The sequence below is a fragment of the Euprymna scolopes genome, chromosome 21 (assembly GCF_053919585.1).
Source record: "Euprymna scolopes isolate OS-2025 chromosome 21, ASM5391958v1, whole genome shotgun sequence".
Classification (NCBI taxonomy): Eukaryota; Metazoa; Mollusca; class Cephalopoda; order Sepiida; family Sepiolidae; genus Euprymna; species Euprymna scolopes.
This window is the reverse complement of record NC_136502.1, coordinates 124,175,663-124,192,432: the sequence shown is the minus strand read 5'-3', so window position 1 is coordinate 124,192,432 and position 16,770 is coordinate 124,175,663. Positions and strand designations below refer to the sequence as shown.

The following is a 16,770-nucleotide window of genomic DNA, read 5'->3' as shown; positions in this document are numbered from 1 at the left end:
ATGCAGCGGGCAGCACAACACATAGCTTCGCTATATCTCATTCCCTATCACAAATGGTTACGTTTCCAACCCGTTTCCCTGACCAGCAAGATCAACACGCATCACTTCTAGATCTGTTTCTGACCACAGTTACCGAGGATTATATAACAATTACTTCTACTTGCACAACTGCCATTGCTTAAAGGCAGCATGCATACCGCAGATTTAACCGACATAAGTCGTTCAAACAGACATAAGTATATAGAAGCTAGAAGTAAAGTTAAGAAAGAAATAGCCACAGCTAAGAGAGAATTTACTGAAACCACTAAAAAACGCATCGAAGCACAAAAATTAGGAACTCGTGACTTCTGAAAAATCTACAACAGTGTAGTAAATAATGGGCAATCAACAAATCCTCCACTAACCAACAATCACGAGGTTGTTTGCTCAGCAACTGACAAGGCTAATATGCTTGCCAGCCGGTTTGCCTTCAACTCCACACTGGACCCTTCCAACCACTCCCTGCCTGACTTTCCTTTGTGGACAGACGCCACGCTAGACGATCTAAAAATCACCCCTGCTCAGGTGCATGCTATCATAAAAAACCTTGACACTCCAAAAGCATGCGGACCTGATCTCATCCCAGCTGTGCTATTAAAAAAGTACTCAGCCGAAGTAGCTCCAGTTCTCTCCAAACTCTACAACAAATGCCTTAATGAATCATGCTTTCCAGGCTGTTGGAAAACTGCTTCTGTGGTACCAGTATTCAAGAATTCTGGCAAAAGAACTGACCCAGCAAATTATCGCCCTATTAGCCTCCTCCCACTTTTCGCCAAAATATTTGAGACCATAATTAACCATGCTTACAGATGCTAAATTTCTGACTGACAAACAATATGGATTTAGACAAGCCCATTCCACAGCAGACATCCTCACTGTAATCTCTGAACGTATATACCATTCACTGGACAAAGCGGGGGAGGGCAGAGCGGTAGCTCTAGATATATCTAAGGCTTTTGACAGGGTATGGCATGAGGGTCTCCTCAGGAAAATTAAATCATACGGTATCACTGGTAGAATATTTAACATAATTAAATCCTTCTTAGATAAGAGAAAAATCCAGGTTGTCCTCGACGGTCGTACATCTAAACAGTGTGATATAAATGCGGGAGTGCCTCAGGGGTCTATCCTTGGACTTCTATTGTTCCTAATATTATTAATGACCTCCCCGACAAAACTGCCTCTGTGATGGGTATATATGCTGATGACACCACACTCTATAACAGGCATGACAGGAAAACAATTGAACACATTACTAAAGAAATGGCAAAAACACTAGAGGATGACCTCCAATCTGTAGTGGAATGGGGGCATAAATGGATGGTCACATTCAATACTGCCAAGATTAAACTGGTTTCCTTCAATAATTACAAGAAACCTTCTCCGCCACCAATAGTAATGGCCAGTGACTCCCTGTCTGAGAGTACATCTTTCAAACTGCTTGGCCTAACGTTCACAGGAAACATGAGTTGGAACAATTATATTGAAAACATTACCAGGGCCGCTGCAAAGAAGGTAGGCTCTCTCTACCATGCTAGAAAACTACTGACACCTGAAAGTATCCTGTACCTCTATAAGGCAACCATTCGCCCATGTATGGAGTATTGCTGTCACATTTGGTCTGGTGCATCTGCTGCTAGTCTCTCGCTCCTAGACAAGGTTCAAAAGAGAGTCGCCAATCTGATAGGCCCTGAACTGGCATCTAAGCTTCAGCCTCTGTCCCATCGACGAAACGTTGCATCCCTCTGCCTGTTCTACAAGTATTTTAATGGTGAATGCTCTGACGAACTGCAGGCACTTGTTCCCCACGACGTAGACACCCTCGACAAACCCGACAGGCAGCTAAATCCCACCCCCACACAGTAGAGATCCCTAGATGTAAAAGATCTTTCTACTCCAGTAGTTTCTTCCCCAGAACCGCTAGACTCTGGAATTCCATTCTAGGTCCCTGCTTCCCCAACTGTACTGACATGCAGAAGTTCAAGTGTAATGTGAACCGACAACTTGCTGCCCAAATCCCAACATAGTGCCCCATTAGTTGCTGCCCCTGATAGTAGCCCCCTACACCACAGTGGCAATGTGCCTTGTTTGGGGTGAAAATGTAATTAAAAAAAATTAAATATATATATATATATATATATATATATATATATATATATATATAGTCTTGGAAGTTTTTTAAGTTTTAAAACTATACAAAAAAGCTATTTAATTCTTATTTTTTTTATCATTCGTGAGAAAACTATTCAGTCAGTAATTCATTTAATCACCTGCAATCAATGCATCAACTTGCTCTCTCGAATTCACTATAGTAATAATGTAATTTAAGGGATCATAAGTTGTTTACCATGAACCACTGTATCAGGGATTTAAAAACAAAACATATTAAATCATGGCTCCCCAGCAGTGTTGATCAAACACCACCTCCAATATTTAAATATCATTCAAACACTACCGTGTTTGAATATATTAAGTGGCAGTTTTAGTCATTTAGAACTGCTTTAAAGCTTCACTGCTAATTCATTTTTCACCCAAATTTTAAACAATTATTACAATTTATAGATTAAACTTCTCAGTTAAATTTTCAATTTTCATTCAGTAAAACAAATGTTATGATCAATTTACTGGTGTTCAAAATTAGAAAAAAACGTAAAGAGGTGAGCGACTATTTTATGACTGGTTTCCATAGCAACCACGTCGTTTCAGTGAAAAGAGAAGTAACAAATGAAACAGAAAGAATGAAAGGGAGATAATTGGGGAATTTCATTGAAAGCAGACGAGTGTCGTACATTGTTATTACATATGTGTATGTTATGTTTATGGGGGGAAAAATGAGACTGAAATTAAACAAAGAACAAGTGAATTTACTCAAAGTCTGGAAAAATCATGGATTACAATAGAAGAATGCGAGCATGAAAAGTAATATGGTTAAGCTTAAACATGGAAAAGTAAAAGACTAGATGTTAAAACTGGAAAAGAAAAAGACAAGATATTCTAGTAAAAAATATAATAAATTTATAACTTAAAATATTGCAGCATTAAGAATTTTTTAAAATTCAATTTCAAACATTATATAATCAATTCTAGTCTTTTACTTTTCCATGTTTAAGGTTAACCATATTACTTTTCATGCTTTCATTTTTCTCTTGTAATATATATATATATATATATATATATAGTCATCCACATACAGTACTGTTCCGCTGTATCACAGCTCACCATTGCAGCTAGACAGACAACTACCTCAAGCCAGGATCAAAACCCGACTGCTCAAATGACAGTCAAAGCTTCTAATCATTACACTATACAGCTGCTACTGTGCGGGTAGTGAATTAACGCTGTTTTGACATCGTCCAAATGCCTAAGCTCGATTTGTTTATATAAATACGAAAATTAAGCGATATATTAATATTTAAATGGGCTTTTTTGTAACCACAGCCAAGGTAAACGTTTCTCGCATGCTTTTCCCGTTAGGGATTTTCCCCCTTTTTTCTTTCTATTCAAAAAATGCTCCATTGCCAAAAGTGTGTTTATTCATAAAGTCTGAAGAAATACTGGTTTTGGAAAATTTTCAAACGATATAATGCTTTAAATTGTCGAACTGGACATGGAAACAATTGTAACGTATAATGAAATACACTTTTCGTTGCCATCAGCACCTTTTTTTGAAGTCTTGATTTTGCATACACAGTATATATATATATATATATATATATATATATATATATATATATATATATATATATATATATATATATATATATAAAATGAAAATTACAATTGAATTTACCAAAATGATCCAAGATGGTAAAATTAAAGTAAATTATAAATATTAAAAAATTAATATTTATAAAATTATCTCAGCCAGATATAAAAGCTCGATAATACCAAATAGGAAATAGAGCTTTTAATATGAGCAAACAGTTAATGGAATATGTTAAAAAAAACACTTTGAAATGAGTTAAAAACATATTTAATCTGAAAAGGAAACACTAGATAAATGGATAGTCCATAATCCGTGGAGTTTCGAAGAAATACTCTCCTTCTCATCAGAGGGTAGGAATTAGCAAAATGCGGGATCGGATTTTGCATGCAGAAGTATTTGATGAAACAACAAATAAGTCAAAGATCTTACTTGAAAAAAAAAAAAAAAGTTAAGCAGAGGGAATATGGTGAAGAAAAAGGTGATTACACATTAATGGACACTTTCTTGAAGTTTTACATTTGGATTTTACCGTCACTAGATTTTTTATCTTCCACCAGACTATCCATTAATGTGTAATCACCTTTTTCTTTACCATATTCCCTCTGCTTAACTTATTCTGTTTTCAAGTAAGATCTTTGAATTATTTGTTGTTTCATCAAATACTTCTGCATGCAAAATCCGATCCCGCATTTTGCTAATTCCTACCCTCTGATGAGAAGGAGAGTATTTCTTCGAAACTCTGCGGATTATGGACTATCCATTTATCTAGTGTTTCCTTTTCAGATTAAATATGTTTTTAACTCATTTCAAAATGTTTTTTAACATATTTCATTAACTGTTTGCTCATATATATATATATATATATATATATATATATATATATATATATATATATATATATATATATATATATATATACCTTGATTTGGGAATCTTAAGTTGGATGATCATCCCTGGTGTGAATGTGATATTCTGGTGACTGAGAACTCTAGCTAGGAATAGCTTAGACAAATCAAAGATACAGTGACAAGGGTGAACATAGATACCCCCTCTCCACTCTCCACATTTTTGACTGGCCTTGTGCCTGATTTTGTTTTGTAAAACTTTTTTTTACAAAATAAAATATATAAATCCAAGTTTGAGGGCCTATGCCATATTATTACATCACTCCTTTCATGATGTTGTTTGTCGTCCAGCTGACAATCTGATTGACCCTTATCCTCGATTGGCTTTTGTTCTTGATAAGTGGTGTGAGTGAGTCTCATGATTAAAAACCGTATACATTGAACCGCTAACGTTTGTGTGATGACGAAGATGAAGAAAGGGGAGAGGTCAATTCCCAGAAAAAAAAAAAAAACGAAACAAAAAAACAAACAAATACAATAAATCCCCCCCCCCCCCCGCGTTTCCTCCATATCTTTTCTAGGTCATAAAATGGTTGCAATGCTGGTAAGTTCCTTGGTGGACGAGCGAACCATTTAAACGCTTGTATTTTTGTAGCTTGTTTTGTAAACGTCATCTATTTCTTAATATTAGGCTTTTGCTCAATTCGTAATTATTGGTTTATTTTTGGAAACATACGACATCCATGGCTAAGTGTCACATATCCGTCCTGGTTGTCTATAGAGCAACACAAATGTGGCGACAAGATCTTTTTTTTTTAATAAATAAATAAAAAAAAAATGTAAATATGACGTCACAAGTGGTAAGTGCGTGCGCGTGAGTGGGAAGGGGGTTGTCTATATATAAGTGTTGTACATCGTTAGATTCATCCACAACGCAGCGTCTAAAGTACTCGTACAGTGTTGCGATACTGGGCTTTCTCGTGTTTATAAGGAAAATAAAAAGAAAAGTTACGCCATTTTCTAGGACGTTATACTTTGCGGGAAAAACAAAAACAACTAATTCAACAACAGCAGTAAAAAAAAATATCAGAGAATTTATTTGGTTCAGCAAGAATTTTTTTATTAATTTAAAGAAAAACACAAAAAAACAAAACAAAAAAACAACAATGATGGGAAAATCAACAATCATTTCATTAGTCTTCGTCTGCTTTGCTTGTATTTTGTCAGCAGAAACGGCTGAATATGAACGTAAGTCTGAAATCTATTTTCAACTTTTTTTTTTTTTACAACGCCGAAAAGTTTAAATATATTAAAAAAAAAATTCTTTCATCTGTTCCGATATGAAACTTCATTTTCTTTTATCTGTTCTTGTGAAATGAAGGAGAAATCCTTCTAGACTGAGGCATGAGGCAATTAAGAAAAAAAAAAAAAACGAACAAAAAACTTTGTCCCAATCTAGAATGCCCTTATTAAGGGAGTTGGATTTTCCCTTCATTTAAAACCGACCTTGTATGTAATTCTGCCCTCGTGGGGAGACAAGTAAATAAGACCCCCCCCTCTCTCGTGTGCGCTCACACACACGCAAAATTTTACATCGCATTAAACTTTTTTCTATTTTTATACACACACACACACACACACACACACACACACACACACACACACACACACACACACACACAGTATTGAAATATATTAAATTACTAGCTGGAGTTGTAGACGTCGCTATAATATATTTTGATTTATGCAGATTTCGTATAATTTAATTGTAATAATTTAGAGAGCCAATTCTCTATTGATTACACACACACACACACACACACACACACACACACACACACACACACACACATATATATGTATATATATATATATATATCTCTATATATATATGTATATACTGTGTATATATACATATATATATATATATACATATACATATAAATATATATATATATATATATATATATATATTCGGCCTCTAATTACGGTATTTTCCCCGCCTTACGGTGTTATTTATAATGTTATGGGATTATATACTGTACCGTGTTTTGTGACTAATTTTTAATGCCGTATCTCGGAGTTCTAATATATATATATAAAATTGTTGAAAAAAAAAAAAAAATAGACATATTATTTTTTATTTTTTAAAAAACAGTGTTTACAAAATGTTTATAAAATGTTTACAAAATGCCGGCGTGCCTTCATGCAGCCATTTTTTTTACGTAATAAAATCAATAGAATTTTACAACTTAAATATTTTTCAATTTTTAAACTTTAAAAATCTATCAAAATTTTTCTATTCGTTCAATTTTTACGATATTTTCAGGGTCAATGTGAAATTTTGTGCTCTTTCCAATAAACCAAATATAATATTTTAGAAAAACATTTTTTTCAAATTCACCCCCCCCCCAATTTTGAAATGTGTATTAAAATTTTAATAATTAATTTATGTGCCAAAGTTTTATATATCACAAATTGAAGATACAAAAATCAATAAAAAAATATTCTAATTTAAAAAAAAAAGTATAGTCTTTTGGAAATTTACCTGTAAAGTCCAAAGTGTAAAATTTTTTTTTTAAACCACGCTGATTTTTTTTTTTAATGAAAGCTCATGTTATGCTTACATCGTCAAGTAAATACCAGACGCTGACGGCAAATATTTATATTTCATTCAATGTTTTCTTTTTTTATTTAAAAATAAGTTGATAAAAAAGTATTAAAATATATCAATCAAAAACTCGTGTATTTCATTAAAAGGATTTTTTTTAGAAAAATCGATGAAGCGTATTTTTTGTTCTAGGAGAAAAACTTATAAATGAATGTGCGTTTCCTTTTTAAATACGGAGGATGAAAAATACTAATTTGGTTAACACACGCAATAAAAAAAGAGACATTTTTTATCCCTTGGACGAATCCGTGTTTCATAAATTTCATTTTAGCAGGAGCAGCTCTTTATAGCTTCGCGCAAAACACGTTGCGAAAATGCGATTTTCTACGACCCTCGCTTTAAAAAATCCTTTTATTTAAAAAATTCATGGAATTTAAAATATAAATATGGATAAATTTTTAACAATTAAGGATGGAACTACCCATTTAATAGTATATTTTTTTTTAAGTAAGTGATTTTTTGACATTTATATATATATATATATATATATATATATATAAATTTATAAGCAAGTCAAAATATGTTGATTTTCTTTATATTTTTTAAAAGAAACCCGCTTAAAAAAAAACAAATATTGCATAATTTGCTATTAAACCTGTTATTTAAAAAAAAAATTTGGTTTTTGATCCTTTAATTGAAAAACAAATTAGGGTTTGAATTACAGTTTTCAAGTAGTTATAAACTTCGAAAAATAGTAAGTTGCATTATTAAAGTTCTGATCATATTTTTAATAGCCACTTTCTGATACACCTACAAGCACTCATTCTAAGTCAATGTTCTAGAATTTTTGCCCGTTTTTAATGGTTTAAAACGTCTAGAATATTATTTTGGCACGGCCCATATTCGGCATAATTACCAATAAAGATATACAGGATAATTTTTTAAATCTTTAAAGAAATTGTTGGGTTTGTATTACTGTACACATAGATTCGAAAAAGTTGTCAAAAAAACAAATATATAACAAATAAATGTTATCAAAAGCAAGAGAAGTTACTTTTCTACCTAACTGGATATATTTTTCGTGTTTTTATTCAATGTAACATGGTTATTCAGCTTGAAAAACATACAGTGTTTACCGATGTATTGGAAAATTCAAGATGGCGCCTCACTCCCTCTTTAACACGGTAAGTTTGGAAAAAGGTGTTATACATAAAAAACTAGACAAAATACTATTAAAAACCCGCCGAATATATGTCAACCTATGTCACGGTAATATATATTGAGAGAGTTTTTAACAGTATTTTATCCAGTTTTTTTTATTTATAACACCCTTTTCCAAACTTACCGTGTTAAAGAGAGAGTCAGACGCCATCTTGAATTTTCCAATACATCGGTAAACACTGTATGGTTTTCGAGCTGAATAAACATGTTACATTAAATAAAAACACGAAAAACATATCCAGTTAGGTAGAAAAATAACTTATCTTGCCTTTGATAACATTTATTTGTTATATATTTGTTTTTTGACAACTTTTTCGAATCTATGTGTACAGTAATATAAACCCAAAGTTTTAAATAAAAAATGAATCTTGAATAAAATTTTTAAAAATTAAAAAAAATGATGAAATAATTTTCATTTTCCATTTTTTTGTTAGAATGCTTTTAAATTGTAATTTTTGTTCTTTGATGCTTCTAAATTCTAAACAAATTACAATAAAAAATACAGAGAAATCTTTATGTTGTACGTACTCATATTCCAAAAATCACGTAAATTGATCAAGTATTATTTTTAACTAAGAAAATCTATATTTATGACTAACTGACGCATATTGTTTTGATCGGGCATAATTTATAAATAAGGAGAGACAACAAACAACTCAATTCGAACTATCGAGATAAAAATAATCTTTATAATGGATACAACTTAGTATTAAATTCGCTAAAAATCGTAATTTTTTTAGTTAAAAAAAATATACTTGATCAATTTACGTGATTTTTTTGAATATGACATCTTCGTATATCATAAAAATTTTCGTGAAGTTTTTTTTTTTTTTTTTTTTTAGATAACCATCCTCAGTAACTACAGTAGATTACTTTCGAATTTTTATGCTATACAGAAAAATCTTTATTGTGTAGAAACGATTTTAGTTTCTTGTGACAACATGCAAGTTGTTTTCGTTAATTTAAGACTTGCATAAACAAAAATATAGAAGAATTAAAAACAATCTCCTTCCCAATTATTCACTATATCATCACCACCCTCTCTTTCACAAAAGTCGATGGAAAACTCACTCTTAATATTGACCCCCGGACTAATTTTGGTCTTGTTAAATCCTCAAAATAAATAATAAAATATAAAAAAAAAAAAAAACAAATAAATAAAGCGTTTGCGACCGTCTCGTACTTAGTCCAAGGGAGATAACTCTATTTTTTTTTTTAACATCGTTCAGTTTTTCAATGACACAAAACGTAAACTAAAACGATATTGTCATTTTTATTAAAAAAACACATACTCGAAAAAAAACATTTGACTAATTAAAAAAACAAAAAAAACATTACATTACAAAAAAAAAAATGTCACGGAAAGTCATTTGTGATTAATTCTAAAAAAAAAAAAGAAAAAAAGAAGAAAAAAAGATTTGTTTTTCAACTAATTTATTTATTGTAACAAAATTTTAACACTACAAAAAACATTAATAAAAAATGCATGGAATTTTAGATTAATTTTTTTTTTCGTTTGTTGACAATATCACGTCAGTTGATATTTGCGTTTGATAATGAATGCCCTGGAAAAGTCACTTCTGATTAATGTTTACCAGTTTAAAAATATTCTTTTATTCAGAAAAAAAGCCAAGTTCGTTTACATAAAAAAAAAATGCGACTATTTAAAAATGCGACGATAATAGCAGCAGAATTATAATATTTATTTGCACGGGCAATTAATGGCTGCTTAGGTAGGGGGGTATGGTTTTTAACGCCGGTTAATCATAATAATTTTTTTAAATTTTCGAGTACTTTTTTATTGTATTTGAAAGATTATAGTTTAAAGTTAATTTCTCAAAGAAAAAAGCGTGTAAAATAAAAAAAAATACATGGAATAATTTTCTCTCAAATCTGAAAAACCCTACATTTCACGTAAAAATTATGACAAAAATCGCGATTACATTTTTCTGGCAAGAAAAATATAAGTTTTCTGGAATTATTTCCAAGTTAAGTATTAAGTTAAAGTCTTAAGATAATGAATTAATACAATAAATGTACTTAACTTTTGTTTAAAAAAAAGTAATAATTATCCAAAAATATATCACTGGTAGCAACGAGACTCGTCCATTCGTATCCAAATAAACTCTCGCGGCAAAATTGAAATATGTATGGAAGGACAAATTAGACATAATTTATGTCTTTATTCCGGCATACCGAGCGACTTTTTTTCAGTTGAAGACCCTCCTTCATTCATTTAAAAATGCATAAAAGTTAATTAAATTCATTAATTATACTACTGAAAATTTATTCTTTGAAAAAAAAAGTGAGCACCATTATTTATTAATATTAATACAGAATTACAATTGGTTAAGAAAAATAATTATAAATATTGAAAAAAATTACACACTAAAAAAATACAGACTTACGTCAAAATTTATCATAATGTTTACGTGAAATTTAAAGATGATGAACACAAACAGGCGGGTAGTTGAAAAGAAGACGAGGGTGTGCAAAACAGACTGGTTTTCTTTTCAACTCTGTACATCCGTACTTACCGACATGGAACGTTCGTATAATTTTTGCCATTTTTTAATTAAATTATTTTTCTATGTTCCTGTTTTTCAATTTCATTTTTTTACTTTATTTTCCAAGATTATATGAACAGTATTTTACGTTGATAATTATACGTTCTTGCGTGCAATGGAAATATTAGAATCTTACATGTAAAGATTACGTTAAAAATGTAAGCGTAAAAAAAAGTAGAAATAATTTTTGCAATTATATTTTTTTGTGTGAAAATATTAAATAAACAATGCTTAATTCAATGATAATATTGGTAGGTCGAGAAATTCATTTTTTCTTTGAGTTATATCGAATTCATTAATACGGACTTCAGGGGCTTTTTTCGTAATGTTCCTGTAAAAATTATTTTATTTTTATTTTTATTGTTACAAATTACGATGCTTTATTTACATAAAAAGGCAAAAATAAATTCTTGCGTTTTTTATTTACTACTGAAAACCATAACTTTAGTAAAGGTATTTTTTGTTTAAACAAAATAATACATTTTCACTAAGATTTAAATAAAAATAATTAGTTCATTATATTGCGCGATCATTATTTGAGAAATACTGAAAATTTCATTAAAATTGGTTAATTTCCTGATTTTTGGTGAATTTTTAAGTAAAGGGAGGGGTCAGAATGTTTATACATTTTGAGCATCGACATTCATTTTACACGTACCTAATTATTTATTAAATAAGTGCGACGACGTTTTTTATGTAACAAAGTTTTTATGTAACAAAGTTTTAATGTTTTTTTTTGTAATGCTAAAACTTTGTTACATTAAATAAGGCAGTTGAAAAACAAATAATTTTTTTTCTTACAATTAATCAGAAGTAACTTTTCCAGGGCATTCATCATTAAGACCAAATATCAGCTGATGTGATATTGTAAACAGACGGAACTTTATGAACACTATATATATACGGCCAAGTTTTTCAAATATGTCATCGCCTAAAAAAGTAGAATTTAATTTTTTGTTGTTGTTATTAAATAACCAAAATATTACAAGGCTACAGTTTTACCTTTTATTTTCCTGGCTTTAAAATTCTAATTTACCTTTTGGTATTTAAAGATTTTTATAGCTTAACTTTAATTCTTTCATCTTTGGCGGCCATGTTGTCTCTTTCGCCAAACATAGTTTTTCGGTATAAAGTTTTTGGTAAATTTTTACTTTCTTTCCATCTTAACAGTCACCTAAAAAATGACTTTTGTGGGTTTTTAGGTATGCTGAAAACGAATATCGTATTTGACGCAAACAATTAGTTTTCTGAACTTAAAGCTGAGCAAAACTATCCGCATGCATATGTGTTCAAAATGACCGCCGGTGATAACATAAGGAATTATATTGATTTATATCCGGAAAACCACTGTTTGTGCTAAATTTAAATGCGATGTTCGTTTTCAGCGTACCGGAAAACATAGTAAAATCGTCTTCTTAAAGGTAATTGTTAAGATGGAAAGAAAGTACAAATTTATCAAGATTTTTTTTCTTTTTTAGCATTTATTATTTTGTAAATCATTTTTTTAACTAAACAGCAAGATGTAGTTTGCTTAGAATAGTATTGCAGCAATTCCTGTAAACCATTCAAATATGCAAGGAAAAAAATTCACACGTCTTTCATGAAATTCGAGTAGCAATATGAAATATAGCAATAAAAGTGAGAGTAGCTGTGCGATGGGGCCGTTAATATGTACGTCGAAGGGGCACAAGTGCAACAAGTTCATCGGAGCACATTCCATTAAAATATTTGCAAAACAAACACATGGATGCAACATTGCGGTGATGGGACAGGGGTTGGAGCTTAGTTGACAAAGTGGGACCTATTAGATTGAAAACTCTTTTTTGGACCCTATCCAAGAAGGAGAGGCTAGTGGTAGATGCACCAGCCCAAATGTGGCAACAATACTCCATGCATGGGCGAATGGTGGCTTTGTAGAGGTACAGGATACTTTCAGATGTGAGTAATCTTCTAGTATGATAAAGAGAGCCCACCTTTGCAGCAGCCTTTGCAATGTCCTCAATGTATTTGTTCCAGTTCATATTGCCCGTGAATGCTAGGCCGAGCAGTTTAAATGAAGAATTCTCAAGTAGGGTGTTATTTGTCATGAATATCGATGGTAGGAAAGGCGTCTTGTAATTGTTAAAGGAAAGCAGCTTAGTCTTACTAGCATCAAATGTTACCATTTGCGTTCCCATTCACTATTGCCTGGAAGTCATTTTCTAATGATTCTGTCATTGTCTCAGATTTGTGTACATTTGTTCTTCCCTCATGCACGTTATAGAGCGTTGTATCATCAGCAAAATCACCATAAATGATATAATATGCCGTACCCCCTCACCAAAGAAAACGACACATATTTACCTGCGTACGTTTCTCATATTTATACGCATTGCCTAAAGATACAAATCTAACTAATGCTGTAAATCCAAGGGAGATAAATCGAATAGACTAATAAGGATTAAAAATCAGATTTACTAAAACTCGAGTTATCTCCCTTATATTTGCAGCATCACAATGGATTGATTATCAATTAAATGATGAAGAATATTTAAAAGAGAATTGGGTGCTTCTAGATTGAACGAACAAATCTAAATATTGAATGTCAAGTAAAATGAATGGTACCTACGTAATTTTCATGGTGTAAATAGTAACATATCCAAAAATTACGAAAAACGAAAAATAATTATTAACGAAACAAGAAATCTGCTATATGAAGCGAAATCACTATATTACATTTACTTAAAAAGGGATAAAGTGACAAGGGGAGATAATTAAGTTCTGTCGCTTACGTCACATGACGAGCGTAATTCAAAATGTCGGACAAATTTTATTCCCCTATCAAAAATGTTTTTTTATTAATAATATGGTAGTCACTAAGACAACAGTATATTAATAGTTATTGGTGGAAATTTCTAAAAATGGATTATTGGGGGAGGGGGGGCTCAACAAAAACTTTACATTGGACTTGAAGACGACCACATTGTAGTCAGTTGGAAAGCAGGCCAGTGGAACAGAGTCCCTCAGGCGGACAGTTCTAGGAAAGAAGCTTAGTTTATGAAATTGCATTTAGATTTAGGCGCAGATGGGGAGTGTGTTGATAGTTGTTGTAACTAGACAAGTGTTTTTTATTTAAGTTTAGCAAGGTGGTGGTGGGGGGGTCGCAGATTGAAGCTCGTCTGAGTTTCAAGCTAATCTCTACCTTTGTCCTGTAAGGAAACACTCTACTCAAGTGTATGCTTGGAGACTAGCTTTGCTGGAAAATATGTAAATGGCGACAGACTAACATCCTGTCGTGGGAATGTTCATGTAATACTGTGTACAGACCAGATATAATAAACACCTGATCTGAAATCAGTTCTAGGTTGAGAAAATGATTTCTACCAAAACTTTTCATCCAATTATTTCTTCCACTTATCATCTAAAACACGAGTTTCCAAAGTTTTCGATCGGGAGCGGGCATGTTGCTAACTTTTTAGAGCTACGTGGGTAAAAAAAAAAAAAATGATGCTTATTAGTTTTGCTTTTTTATTGAGACTAGTTTTCCGAAAATTTTTTAAAGATTTTTTTATCATTTTCTGAACAAAAAGAAAAACCTATTATCACATTATTTTCACATATTTCTATTTAAAAAAATTTTCTTGAATATTTTTACGTTTTCCAGAAGAGCTCCTCAGGCTCGATTAAAGACTTTGGTAGGCCACATTTTCCTCTGGGGCCTTAGTTTGTGGACCCTGATCTAGAACATATAGTATGCAACAAAACAAGTTTCAAATAGTATTGGGGGGGAGGAGGTGGTCTGTCTAGAAGTAGCTTTTTTATTTAGCACTTAAATTGCGTTTCATAGATGCAAGTCAGTAATGTCCGATCTTGTTTTCCTTTTTTTGTTTTGTTAGCCAAAAGAAGGAATCGGTAATTATGTTCCTGCCTTATTGAAATCGACCATTATTGAAAGTTAGTTTCAAATCCAGTAGGAAGCAACAATAAATGTTAATCTCAGATGACACATCGGCGTTTAAGGTCAAAGAATTTATTTAATTGCAGGAAGTCTACTGCGGATGCTGCTACTGTGGGAGATTGGTGTGAATCTTGTCTTCTCTCGATGGTAAATGTAAAAATGTGTTTCAATGATGTTCCCATGTTCAAGGTTATACAGCATAATCACGTTGACACACAGGTTTCCGTTAAGATCACCGAAAGTTAAGCAACGTTGAGCCTGGTCAGTACCAAATAGGTGACCAATTTGTGAATTCCAGGTGCTGTATGTAGGCGGACGTTGACACCTCCCTGCAAAAGTTGCCAAAACCTAACGTCGTCATCTCCCCTGATAGGGATATACATGCGACTGGGGACCGCTTGTGAATTTCATACTCCCATGAAACTTCCTCCTTTGGAGGAAGCTGGTTAAATCTGCATAGGTTCAGTGCCGTTTCTATTTCTTTCAAAATTTTTTTTGAGTACCCTGCATGAATGCAGATTTTTTAGTTATCATTATCGAACCAATTCTGTATCCGTTCTTACCTAATATTTAGTATTGATTTCACTTATATAATATTGATTTCAAATATATGGTATTGATTTCAATTATATAATATTGATTTCAATTATATAATATTGATTTCGAATATATTATATTGATTTCAAATATATAATATTGATTTCAAATATATAGTATTGATTTCAAATATATAATATTGATTTCAAATATATGGTATTGATTTCACTTATATAATATTGATTTCAATTATATAGTATTGATTTCACTTATATAATATTGATTTCAAATATATGGTATTGATTTCACTTATATAATATTGATTTCACTTATATAATATTGATTTCAAATATATAGTATTGATTTCAAATATATAATATTGATTTCAAATATATGGTATTGATTTCACTTATATAATATTGATTTCAAATATATAGTATTGATTTCACATATATAATATTGATTTCAAATATATAATATTGATTTCAAATATATGGTATTGATTTCAAATATATGGTATTGATTTCACTTATATAATATTTATTTCACTTATATAATATTGATTTCAAATATATAATATTGATTTCACTTATATAATATTGATTTCAAATATATGGTATTGATTTCACTTATATAATATTGATTTCAAATATATGGTATTGATTTCACTTATATTATATTGATTTCAAATATATAATATTGATTTCAAATATATAGTATTGATTTCACATATATAATATTGATTTCAAATATATAATATTGATTTCAAATATATGGTATTGATTTCAAATATATAATATTGATTTCAAATATATGGTATTGATTTCAAATATATAATATTGATTTCAAATATATAGTATTGATTTCACATATATAATATTGATTTCAAATATATAATATTGATTTCAAATATATGGTATTGATTTCAAATATATTATATTGATTTCAAATATATAATATTGATTTCAAATATATAGTATTGATTTCACATATATAATATTGATTTCAAATATATAATATTGATTTCAAATATATTATATTGATTTCAAATATATTATATTGATTTTACATATATAATATTGATTTCAAATATATAGTATTGATTTCACATATATAATATTGATTTCAAATATATAATATTGATTTCAAATATATTATATTGATTTCAAATGTATAATATTGATTTAAAATATATGGTATTGATTTCAAATATATAGTATTGATTTCAAATATATAGTATTGATTTCACTTATATAATATTGATTTCAAATATATGGTATTGATTTCAAATATATGGTATTGATTTC

At 30.5% G+C, this 16,770-nt stretch overlaps 1 protein-coding gene across 1 annotated transcript in view; it reads left to right on the top strand.

Annotated features, from left to right (window-relative positions):
* The first annotated feature begins 5,488 nt into the window (after nt 1-5,488).
* Nucleotides 5,489-16,770, top strand: part of LOC145242702 (soma ferritin-like) — a 58,908-nt gene continuing 47,626 nt past the window's right edge. The window contains exon 1 of the mRNA XM_080105834.1: nt 5,489-5,838. Coding sequence (XP_079961960.1) covers nt 5,757-5,838 — 82 coding nt within the window. The 5' untranslated portion in view covers nt 5,489-5,756. The remainder of the gene's footprint in view (nt 5,839-16,770) is intronic.